The sequence below is a fragment of the Sinocyclocheilus rhinocerous genome, unplaced genomic scaffold (genome assembly GCF_001515625.1).
Source record: "Sinocyclocheilus rhinocerous isolate Xijiao unplaced genomic scaffold, SAMN03320098_v1.1 scaffold451, whole genome shotgun sequence".
Taxonomy (NCBI): Eukaryota; Metazoa; Chordata; class Actinopteri; order Cypriniformes; family Cyprinidae; genus Sinocyclocheilus; species Sinocyclocheilus rhinocerous.
The window spans coordinates 748,894-761,746 of record NW_015657491.1 but is presented as its reverse complement, the minus strand read 5'-3'; the positions used below and the strand labels follow the sequence as shown (position 1 = coordinate 761,746).

General features: G+C 38.3%; 1 protein-coding gene across 1 annotated transcript in view; it reads right to left on the bottom strand.

The window, feature by feature from the left end:
• The window catches only part of cabin1 (calcineurin binding protein 1), a 116,814-nt gene that overhangs the window by 88,807 nt on the left and 15,154 nt on the right, over nucleotides 1-12,853 (bottom strand). The window contains exons 20-27 of the mRNA XM_016528961.1: nucleotides 12,523-12,675; nucleotides 6,632-6,838; nucleotides 5,099-5,244; nucleotides 4,765-5,026; nucleotides 4,475-4,639; nucleotides 2,554-2,643; nucleotides 1,768-1,952; nucleotides 911-1,164 (exon numbers count right to left, since the gene is read on the bottom strand). Coding sequence (XP_016384447.1) covers nucleotides 911-1,164; nucleotides 1,768-1,952; nucleotides 2,554-2,643; nucleotides 4,475-4,639; nucleotides 4,765-5,026; nucleotides 5,099-5,244; nucleotides 6,632-6,838; nucleotides 12,523-12,675 — 1,462 coding nt within the window. The remainder of the gene's footprint in view (nucleotides 1-910; nucleotides 1,165-1,767; nucleotides 1,953-2,553; nucleotides 2,644-4,474; nucleotides 4,640-4,764; nucleotides 5,027-5,098; nucleotides 5,245-6,631; nucleotides 6,839-12,522; nucleotides 12,676-12,853) is intronic.

Genomic DNA, 12,853 nt, shown 5'->3' with positions numbered 1-12,853 from the left:
AAATTAATTACTAAGTTGAAATGACAAGATATTAATTTGACTTACTGCGCTGAAATAATTTACCTTGTTGAAATAAGACACTGTCAACTTCCTAAGAAAACTAGCACAACACTAAGTTGAGACAGCAATATATCAAGTCTACAAAAATATCAAGTTGTCTTACTAAGTTGAATTAATGAGATATTAAGTCAATTTACTTCATTTTGATAACAGAATACCAAGTAGAATTCTGAAGACCTGAACACTAAGATTAATTTACAAGATAGGAAGGAAGCAGATATAGAGCACTGAGAAGAAATCATGACAGCCCAAAAAATGTATGTGTATTATTCCAATAAGGCCGAACAAAACTGCATAGCTCAGAAGCTTCTACTACACTCTTGCTCAACTTCTGACCTAATTAATTTAAAATGTAACAAATGGCCAACCATGTTGAAATTTAGGTTACCTACACCACAAGGTCAGCAGAGAATACATGATTTACTGGGTGAGCAGCAAGTGCAAAGCACATTCATTATTCATGCAGGAATGTCAAGTGCAAATAAAACGGTGAAAAACACAAAATGTGAAGGCAACTCAGCAGCGTAAACAATGTAAAGAATGAATGTAAACCATTCTGACTGAAAATCTGATTTCATTACCTGAAGGCAAGAAATGACAAAGTGTAACTGAAGCAAAGCGAATAAAGAAAGGGGGAAAAAATGCTGAGACACTGTAAGCAATGTTGCCCATTTTCCCATGATCCTCTAAGGCCTGGTGCAGATGGTAAGAAGAGGGGTGGGAGGAGATGTTATTGTACACCAGAGCCCATAATTCAGATTTAATAGTGGTGAATACTGTAAGCTTCATCATCCTCATTCCCCCGTGCATGAGTGAGTGAGTGAGTTATTCTCTGGCCCTGGTACTGTACCGTCCTGCTGCTGCTGCTGCTGGAGCTCCTGCCCCTGCCTGTGCCTCTGCTGCAGGCTTTTACATTTGATGTAATCGTGGTCGACCGGAGTGACCACGTACGGGGGAGAACTCGCACCTGCCGCACCGTCACCAGGCAAAGCAGTTGTTGGAGCCACCACAGATGTGACAGATGAGGTGGTCAACGCTTGTGGACAGGTACTCACGCCAGCCGAGGAGCGCGAGTCTTCATCGTTAATGGATGGAAGCTTTTCCCTGTTGGGAGAAAAAAATTATGCTAACAAAACAAAAACACGGAAAGATTCTATAAAATGTAGGGTTCTTTTAACATCGTTGCTCTCATGTCAACACAACACACATCGTGGTGCTTTTGTGAAGGTGCATCTGAGATCAACGTGGAAGTGAAGAAACTGTTTAATAAAGTAGTTATTTTTGTGCACAAAAAGCATTGCCATCGCCTCATAAAACAAAGGCTGAACCATTGGAGTCACATGGACTACTTCAAAGATGTATTTACTGCATTTCTGGGCTTTGACTAGTAGTTGTGTAGGATGTAATGGAGGGACAGAAACCTCTCAGATTTCATTACAAATATCTTCATCAAAACTCTGCACTTAGCAATCTAATCAAGTGAGGAAACAGCCTTAAAGTCTGTCTAAAATGAGTGCTGGGTTAACTTTAAGCTTGCTACTAATCTTGTGCAAGACTACAGTGTGTAATATCAGCAATGGCAATGCAGTCTCCTCTTTTTAAAGGTTTGTTGATATAGAGCTGTAATCAACTGAAATCAGAATCTTAGTCTATGTTTGACAATTTTAGGCCCTCCAAGCTTAAAGCTTAAAAGGTTTGTGGTCATACTTGTCATTGCTGGTTTTGGCCGTGGTTTTCTCCTCTCCGCGTGCAAAGGGTCCGACGGCAGCTTCGGAGAGCATGTTGAAGAACAGCTCATAATCCAGAAGCTTCATTTGCTGCTCAGACTGTTCACCATCATCTTCCTCATTCTCCAGCAACTTCAGAATGGTGGCGCTCAGGCGGAAAAACAGCTGGCCGAAGTAAGAGAAGAGATATATTTCCGGAAGAATTTAAATGCAACTTGTATTCGATTGTTTTTTCATAGTATGGGAGTACTTGCAATACACTACTGTTCAACAGTTTGAGGTCACTGAAGAAAAGAAATTTAAATTAAAAAAATAATTTTAGAAAAAAGAAAAATGCTGTTCGTTTGAACTCCCTATTCATCAAAGAATCGTAAAAAAAAGAAAGAAAGCATTTTCACAAAAATTCGAAGCAGTACATCTGTTTTCAACATTGATAATAATAAGAAATGTTTCTTGAGCAGCAAATCAGCATATTAGAATGATTTCTGAAGGATCATGTGACACTGAAGTAATGACTGGAGAAATGATGCTGAAAATTCAGTTTTGCATGACAGGAATGAATTACATTTTAAAATATATTAAAATAGAAAATTTCCAATTGTAATAATATTTGACAATATTGCTGTTTTAATGTATATTTGATCAAATAAATGCAACCTTGTTGAGCATAAGGCTCTTCTTTTAAAAATATCAAAATTGTACCAACCCCCATCTTTTGAATGGTAGTGTACGCCACAGTGTAAATGAGCCCTATTCCACTACATACCTCTAAGGCCTCCATGGCGAGGTCCGGTGGGTTGTGGTAGTGGATTTTGCGTGGGTATCTGGCTGCCTCCTCATGCAGGTAGTGTGCAGACTGGAGAGAGATGACACAAGGGCTGTAATGAGATGCGTGTCTGACTGTTGGGCGGTCAGCAGCCACTTTCACACACAAAACCCCAGCAACGGCTTTACATATTTCACACAATTTTATCCACAAGGAACTAACTGAACGGTGAAAAGTAGGCATTTCATACCAGAACAGAGTCAGACCTGAAGGTGAGTTTGCAGTCAAGTGACTAAAAGTACACTTATGTCAGAGTGTCCTAATCATTCTCAAACTGTATAACTGAACTGTTGGCGTGTTCGATTTACATGTTTTCACACCTGGCTGATTTAGAGCATTTGTTCAGGAACCTGGCTAGTTTTTTCTTTAGTTCAGATAATTTAGGCATATATAAACAAGGCAATCGTGCTCGGATCCACGCCAAAACAATCAGTCTGACATTGCCTGAATAAGTTGCTGTCAGCCTAATTGACACAGAACTCTGGAACGGTTCGGTTGTGGTAAGAAATCAATCCGATCCAACAGACAAACAAAAAAGTGAAAGCAAAAAAAGTGAAAGTGACGTGACATGTGGCCAAGTATGGTGACCCATACTCGGAATTAGTGCTCTGCATTTACCCATCCAAAGTGCACACACACAGCAGTGAACACACACACACCGTGAACACACACCCGGAGCAGTGGGCAGCCATTTATGCTGCGGCGCCCGGGGAGCAGTTGGGGGTTCGGTGCCTTGCTCAAGGACACCTCACTCAGTCGTGGTATTGAAGGTGGGAGAGAGCGCTGTACATTCCCTCCCCCCACCTACAATCCCTGCCGGTACGAGACTCGAACCCACAACCTTTGGGTTATGAGTCCGACTCTCTAACCATTAGGTTACAGTTAATGGCAAATGCATTATATATATTTAATCAGGTGGAGCAGGAATGAAGGCTTAGATATCATATAAGTGTGCGTGTTAACAAAAGATTCAGTTATAGCCACAAATAAGCCCATGGAGCTAACTTGAGTCAAATCCCAGAACATAAAGAGATGCACTCTGACCAATGAGAGGATAGTTTTACTCCGGGTACATTTACGCAATTACAATGCACTAAAAACGAAAAAGCTTTTCCTTAGCATTCTTGAAAAGTTTCACTTACATACGACAAACGATCCCAATTCACACGGATCCACGAAAACAGCTAAAATGCTGTATTATGTATGCCAGGCCACTAGATGGCAATGTCATTTTGTAAAAACACTCACGCATGCCTATAGACTGAACAAGTAATACGCATGTGCATGATGTTTTTGTATTAACATGGAGATGATAATGGCATCATTTTCAAAAACGTGCACTTTGAAACCATTTTCAAAAATCTGCACTATGAGGCCCTCAAACGCTGTTGTCATGTAAACGCACATAAAAACACAAACCGTTTTTCCGTTTTTAGTTGAAAACAATGTCATGTAAACACCCCCTCACATGTGACACATTATGGTACGCTTTGATCCAAACTGACTTAATTAAACTTGCTCAACTGGCTTAACTAAATATTAACACTATTGTCTTTAAGAGCTCTTTTACAGCAGAATTTGAATTATCTTCATAGCTGCATTTCCATAACTGATTCCGCTGTTTTCCTTTTTATCTCTGTGAAGCTGCTTTGACACAATCTGTACTGCATAAAGCACTATAGTAATAAATGTGACTTGAATTAACTTGAAGCTAAACAAACCAAATTAAGCTCCTGTTTTAGAACAAAGCAAACAACCTACAGGTCTGAAAATGCTACTAAACAAGCCTAGTGATGGATGTCACACATTCTCAATAGCCAATCAGATTATCCACCAGGCCAGCTGTAGCCTAGCTCATCACCATTTTGTACAGCTGCAGGTAGTCTTTGGGCGGCAGTTTGCGCTTCTCAGCAATCTTCCCCAGCATGTAGTGAATGAGCCACTCCTCCTCATCGCCGTCACAGCGAGAAGCGCTCTGAAAACACTGCGACGCCGTCTCCAACATCGAGTCTCTGCGCTCTTCCATCTTTAAACACAAACAAACAGTAGCTGACACAAATCCTGAAACACAGAGTCTCTTATTTCTAGTTTAACACACACTCATGGCTCTCTCGCTCTCAGATGAGTCTTCATCTTCACAAACAGAAGTACCTGTTTGATCAAGTCAGGAGGAAGTTCGTGTTTCCATTGTTTGAGCTGTCTGGAAGCGAAGGAGTGCAAGGCATAGGACATGGTACCATACTCGATCCATAGGGAGAGGTTGGAGCGGTCTATCTCCAGAGCCCGTTTGAAACAGGTCAGCACAGCCAGAGAGTTTTTCCAGATGGGTCCGTCACTCCTGAGCTCATTGGAGTTCAGCTTGTCCTGGATGCGACTGGCGCGTGCCAGTGCCATGCCTGCCCATGAGTCAAACCTGGAGAGATAAAAGTCACCTACAGCTGAATACATTGATGGTAAAAACTTCAAACGTAAAACTGTCACAGACCTGTTGGGACACATGCAGATGTCGTGCACGTAGAACTTGATGGCTTTCGACTGCTCTTTGTTTTTGAAGTGGTAGTCCGCTAGCAGGTAGTACAGCTCATTAACCACAAGGGGTGCCGGGGAAGCTCCTTCTGGAAGCGCTGGCACCTTGGAGAAGGAGAAATGCTTTTAACCCTCTGGTGCTCCTCATTTGGGAGTCACACTTGACACACCTGAAATTTAAATTTTCTCGCCCCAGTAAAATCAATGTAATATACAGTAATGTTTTTTCTTTTTTCTTTTGTATTTTGAGATAATTTCATGGCACTAATTAATATTTATGCAATAATTATGATGAATTTCTGCCCATTAAAAATAATTTAAAAATTTTTTTTAAATAGATATTTTTATAATACTTTTCAATGAATGCAGTATTTCATGTTAAAATAGAGTCAATGCCTTTAAAATCCCATTTTTGAAGCCAGGTTAGTGCCATCTGGTGGGAGTAAAATAAGAAAAACTTCTGCAATTCCATGGTTTAGCCCATAGATTTCTATATAGCTATATATAAAAGGCCTATAAATTCTCTAATTGTTTTTAGACAAATACTTATTTTTATTAAGTTGTGGGTTTGGATATATATTTAGACATTCTCAAAGACAACTTTTTGTAAAGGTTTCGATTTTGTTTGTTTGAAATGTTGATTTGAAGCGTCAGTTTTTGAATTATTATTACTACAATCAAACCTGAACACAGAGAAAGCATTTTGTTACACAAAACATTAAAATTCTATAAAAATAAAATAAAAAATGAACAGAAATGTTTTATCAGAGCTTAATCCTTCTGGGTTTGATCTGATTTCAACCTCTTTTTTCAGTTTTCTGACTTGTTTTTGGCTATATGGTTATAGCCATACCAATTCATTTGAGTGTGTATAATTGTGTATGTTTGTGCGTGTCTGTGAGTGTGTGTTTGAGTGAGTGTGTCTGTTTTGTACTCTTGATGTTTTAGAGTGTAACCTCTTCCTTGCTGTCCGCTTTTTTACTGCATTGTAGTTGAATTATTGCTTTTATTTTACATATTTGCTGTTACAGTCACACCAGTTCATAGGTATGTGTGTGTGTGTACGCGTGTGTGTGTGTGAGTGGATGTGTTGGTTTGGCACTCTTGATGTTTTAGAGTTTCACCCTGTCATTGCTATGTACTTTTTTTCTGCATTGTGACAGATTTGTAGATTGTACACTGATTGTGTTTTTGTGGATTTCCCATTCATTTCCTATGGTCGGTCATTTTTGACTGAAGACCACAAGTGTGACTATTTTTTTACGACCACTTCGTCTGCTCGAATCATGCCCTCAATTTTTGTGTGTGTTCAAATTCCAAATGCCATAAAAGTCACCAAGTTTCGTATCATTCCGATAAAGCTGTGACTTTTAAAAATTAAAAACAGAAAATTTTTCGGTCAAAAGTGACCGAAGAGCACCAGAGGGTTCAATGACAGATGAACGGATAAAAAAAGATCTAGATGAAGGGATGAAAGTCGATGAGCTCATACCTTCAGAGCACCTCCTTCGATATAGGCAGACACGTCATCTACAGAGAGCGTGGGGCCATTGCTACGTGGGATTATTCCAGAAAGCCTTTTAAGCAGGTTGGCAAGGTCAGCAGAGACAGTGCTGGTCTTATAGCTGTCAAACTCTGGCAAGGTCTTGGGTTTAAAGTATTCAAACATAAAGACGGCATCATCCCAATGAAGCTCCACCTAGATCAGAGATCGAGAGAGAAAGACACAGAAAGAGACCTGAAGAAAAGAGATGTAACAATACCATGTAATCAGATTCGGATTATTCCAGAAAGCCTTTTAAGCAGGTTGGCAAGGTCAGCAGAGACAGTGCTGGTCTTATAGCTGTCAAACTCTGGCAAGGTCTTGGGTTTAAAGTATTCAAACATAAAGACGGCATCATCCCAATGAAGCTCCACCTAGATCAGAGAAAGACACAGAAAGAGACCGGAAGAAAAGAGATGTAACAATACCATGTAATCAGATTCCAAAACAGTTTTATTTTAGTGTTATTTATATATTATTATAGTATTTATTTTAATACATTCAGTTTTCATTAAAATTTTAGTTTAAGTTTTAGTTATATTGTTATGTGCTTTTGTCATCATTAGTTTTTAGTTTAATTATTTCTATTTATCTTTAATTTTTATTTTAGTTTTAGTAATTTTAGTACTTCAAGCATATTTTATTTTAGTTAGTTGCCAGTGCAATATTTCTAATTTTCATTTATGCTTTTTTGTGTTTAAATATTTTAAATTCCGCAGGAAATGCAATCAAATAGAACTTGCATTCTAACAGATATACATGAAGGAAAAACAGAAAAAACATCCAACCCAAAAGTGCTGTCCAACAATAAAAGCAGGTAATGTAGGCATCAGAAACATAGTAATCACAAGTTTGCAGAAAAGAAATAAACGGTCACATTTTTTCAAATAGCAAAATCTTGTCTTTTAAGGTATACCTAATTCGTGTGTACCCATCAGCTCTGTCAGACATATTTTAAATGTTGGAACTTCCTTTTTTTTTCCAGAACAAAAGAATAAGTTTCTTGGCAGAGATTAGCCCATGTCGTTGGACCTGTGTAAGTCTCAAAAATTCTTCCGAAACTCCAAATATGATTAATATAGGATCTGGTTCAATACGTGTGCCCAAAGTGTCTGGAAAAACCTGGAAAATTTTGTTCCAAAAACTTTTTAATTTTGGACACATAACATAGGAATGGGACAGGTTGGAATCTAAAAATTGACATTTATCGCATAATGGCAATACTTCTCGAAAATATTTTGTGTAATTTACACTTGGAATAATGAAGTGTTTTAAACTGAATAAGACAATGTCTTGCATTAATGGAACATTTGTGAACAAGTTCAAGACTTTGTTCCCAAATTTCAATAGGAATTTCCATAGCAAGTTCTTCTTCCCAGGCAGATTACATTTTCTCCATAGATAGACTTTTCACCTATTCTAAAGCCTTGTATAGGAAGGAGATGGTACTACCCTCACTATGACTTCCTTCCAAGAATGCGTCCAGATACATAGGTTTAGCCGTGATATAATTAGGAATGCTACATTTGTGCTTTTTTAAGTTGAAATTTTTCATCTAATAATTAAATTTTACTTAATTTCAGAATTATTTCTGTTAACAAATTTTATTTTTAATAGTTTTAGTCAACAATGATCACACTGGTTCAACATTAACTTATTGCCACTAAATCAACCTATTAATCTGCCTGCGAATTGAGATTTTACCAGCCATAAATATTTCTTACCAACCACAAAACTGTACTTTTTATAATTTACATACATGTATAAAATATTTTTATTATTATTACATTACTTTTTTCCCCAAATATTTAAATTTTTTAAATTATTTTAAATAATAAAAAATAATAATAAAAAATAATAAAATATATAAATGATTTTTATTATAATTTTATTGAATTATAATTTTGTCTCTGATAATGGGATTTTAAAAAAAATTTAAGATTTACCATAAAATATTACCATGCTAATTTTGGTCACTGATTTTGCTGAACACACATGAATGGAAAGTTTTAACTGGGGATTTCTGTCAATCTGTTAGTGAGAACAGACTCTTTTGTCCCTCTCAGGAGTAACAGCAATATGAACAACGGCAGGCATGCAGTAATATCCTGCTATTTATTTCATTACCAGAAGTATTTGACTACACTGACGAGTGACAAAAGACAGAATTATCACTTATCCATCGAAACAAAAAGCAATTTCCCCACTGGCATAATGACAATGTTTTTGGGGAGAAATGAGCTGAATGTTTATAACAGGGCCACAAAAAAATTGTGCTGATTAGTTTTGATTTATAACACTAACAATGCAGCATCAGATAAATGAAAGAAACCTACAAAGAGCATAAAACCAGATTATACTGTTGGTTAATTCATTCAGAGAAGAGAAAGTGGCTGGAATTCAGGATGAGTTATGGATTGAAACTAACTAATTTGTTCAGAAAGCCAGTTTCAAGTAATTTGTCCTGATACTGATTTTAAAAGTAGGCCGACAGCATTTGTAATTATGCTCCCTTTTAAGATCGCATGTATCCTTTGTGGATTCCACACTAAATTTACCTAAGATTAAAAAACAAAGTCAAAAGAAATGTTGATTTTAAACCTATAATTGTATTTTATTCTCTACTGTGAAGTACTGCTTAAAAAAAAAAAAAAGAATAAAAACTGATTATTCAGCTGAGAAGCATGCAAATTTTCATAACCAAAGCTAAAAACCAAAATCACCACCAACACTGACTTTTTTTGTGGTTTGCTTTTTCCTTTTCCTCTAATGGTGCTGTACCTCACAGCTCCACAGACTAAGCACAGTTCAATATCTGCTAAGTGCCTGCAAAAACGTAAGTAGCATCTACACCGCATGGTCCGTTTCCGCCAGAGACACAGAAACAGATGCAGAACACCTCGGTATTGTACTTTGGTGGTGTGTACAGTATTTCCTGTGTACAGAGCAGTGCTGTATAATGGGTGTGTGTGGGTGGCTAAATGATCAATGTGCCCTCCTTGCTGCCAAAAGACAATCAATCAGTGAATTATTGCTGAATCAGCCTGCCAGCTCATCCTATCCAACATCCACCTACCTTCATTAGCACAGGGACAGTTCTCCTTCTCTCTTTTTAAAGCTTCTTAGATCTTCGAGACATAAAATAAAAATGTACACAGGAGACTTTGGAGTCATGTTTGGGAGTAACGAAAGTCAACACTGTTGACTTAACTACACTTTTTGGTAGCAGAACATAGCCAAGCTAAAATATTACAGCTTTATTTATAGTTTTTTTCCAACACATAATGGGTTAGCTTGACAATACTCATTTATGACACCTTATTTTGCATAATTCAGTGCTGTTCAGTGGGCAGAAAACATTGAGTGATCGCACAAAGTGTATTGAGCGAGAAGAGGCACAGAAAAGCAAGTGAATCAACCACATTCTCCTTCACTGTCTTCGCTATCAAGCAGAATTTGGAAGTTGATTCAGTTTAATAAATTAAATCAGATGGATTGATTTTGTGAAAAAAAGTCTGCTTGAGTCTAAATTGTTCCTAAATCAGCACAGACCTGGCAAAATATTACATTAATATCTGGGTCACAAATCAAGAATGCTCTGCCTGTGCCCCAAAAAAAAGCCATTCAGCCTTTTTGATTTGCGTAGATAAACGAATTTAGGCGCATTACCATCAAAAACAGAACTAATCCACTGCGTCCTCAGTGGCTCTAATGTCGGGAGAAAATGAAGACTCTTATGTTCACTTTTACATCCAACTACAAAACACCTGCATTGCTTACGAGAAAATGGCAGACAGTGTACAACTGGCTGAGGGCGGAGATATGCTAATATGGGACAGTCCGTCAGTGGTTGTGGGCGGGGCCTGAGCAATATGACGTCATTCTGCTCAGAAAATCAAAACGGCTTGATAATTGAGACTTTTTAGGTTTTTTGGTGGGTTAAAAAAAAAAAAAGGAGTGAATGGATTTGTATAGGGATGCTCCGATCAGGATTTTTGCAGCCGATACCGAGTACCGATTTCTTGTCATGGTGATCGGCCGATACCGATGCCGATTCTGATGCTTCAAGCTTTGTATAGACGGTTTCATCGGGCGCACGCGCCTGGCCCGAATTTAACTTCCGGTCTGTGTTTGTTTATCAGTCTGGCTGTAGCGCCGGCTACAAACGCAGTTAAAGTTGATGAGTAGACTGAAGTTGGGCTCAGGTGGTTGTGCTGTGGGATGTGTTTCCCATGCGCCGCAGACGCGTGCAGTGAGGCGCAGATCAGCTCTAACGTCACCGAATCTGCTGTTAAAAATGAACCATCTATTCATCATACAAAACATACATGACAAACAGCGAATTTTTCATTGTTTCTCGAAACGTCATAGCATTTCCACACCGGCGATGACATGACTGCGGCGCCAAATCATTTATGTCCCCACGCATCATGTACGTCGTCACGCGTTGACGTCATCAAATTGCGATCGGTTCCTGAGATCGGCCAAGTTAGTGATTACCGATCGAGTCATAAAATATGATTATCGGCCGATACCGATCTCCGGCCGATCGATCGGAGCATCCCTAGATTTTTATCATTGTAGGGTGGTTGTGTCCACACACTGCTGAGACACATTTATATGCAAACACCACGTAAAAGTGAGCTTTGCATCCGATGCCCCCTTTAAAGGGTTATTTCACCAAAAAATGAAAACTCAAGTCATAATTTACCGTACTTGCTTGCTACAAACTTATTGGTTCTTGCATGTCAAACAAGCAAGTTTGTGCTTACGTTTACCATATTCGATGTTTATATGTGAATAAAAAGCCTATCTGTTCATTATATAAAGTGATCATGTCTCTTCAGAAGACATGATTAAATCACTCAAGCAAGTTCACATGGATTATTCTTATGATGAAGCTTGAAATTTTCAGTTTGTGTGGAGTTTCAATGGATGGACAAGAATTATGAGAGAACATTACAAATATATTCATTTAAGTTCTGTCGAAAAACAAAAGGCATTTGGGTGAGTAAATCATAACAATTTTCATTTTTGTGTCAACTATCCCTTTAAAGAGACTGCACTGGCTACCGGTTGCTGCTAGCATTAAGCTCAAAATATTAATGCTTGCATACAGAATGGACAAATGCTACGCACCCTACCTCAACTCACTCTTACAGGTCTACATCCCCTCCAGAAGCCTGAGGTCGGTGAATGAGAGGTACCATATCATACAAAATTATTTTCCAGAACCTTCTCACTGTTCCTTGTTGGTGCAATGATCTTCCTAACACTATCCAGACAGCTGAAATCCCTGACAATATTCAAGAAACAGCTTAAGACTCATCTCTTCCATGAGCACTTCATGGCATCCTGCTGAATCTTAAAAAACCCTTCTATGCTGTCACTATTTCTTATAGTCCTCCCTGTACCAGCTTGTACTATTCTAGACATTGGTGATACTTTGTATTGCTAGCACTTCTCATGTTATTGCCTCGTTAAGATGAATCGCTTGTTGTGTTGCTCATTTGAAAGTAGCTTTGGATAAAAGAGTCTGCTAAATGAATGAATGTAAATGTAAAACAACATTCAGTGTCACTTTGTTATGTGACATATTTCCAAGCGAAGCAGGACAATATACAGGGTTGTATTAGTGATGAATACTATTTTACTTTGTCTGCATTGCCTTGGTTATTTGAACATAAAAGTTTTCAGATGCAGAGTAGGTATTTTGATGAAAGTTTTTGAAAACAAAATTTTTTATCTTGCATATACTGATGAATTGTGCACATCAGTGACATTCAGAAAGTTAATTGTGTAAAATATGCTCATATCATTTGTCATTGTGAGCGTGTTACCTGTGGGGCAGAATGCTCCTCCAGGTATCGCGCTTTGCTCTTCTTGCTCGGGTAAGCATACAGGCAGAAGAAACACTGCTCAAGTGCCGTCTCTAGATCTTCTTTATATGGCAGATTCTCATGTCCTGCGAGCTTCTCCCGCAATACACGCACCTGAAAACAGATACATGATCATTAGACAGCAGAAGGTCTACATTATTAAAGCAAAATACAGTTAAATGGTGCTGTGCATTACTGTGCGTTCACACCGCCGCCGTCGAGAGCGTCAAAGTGGCCGGAAGTCATTCATTTTCAATGTGGGCCGGCGTCGAGCAGCGGCGCGGCGCGATTT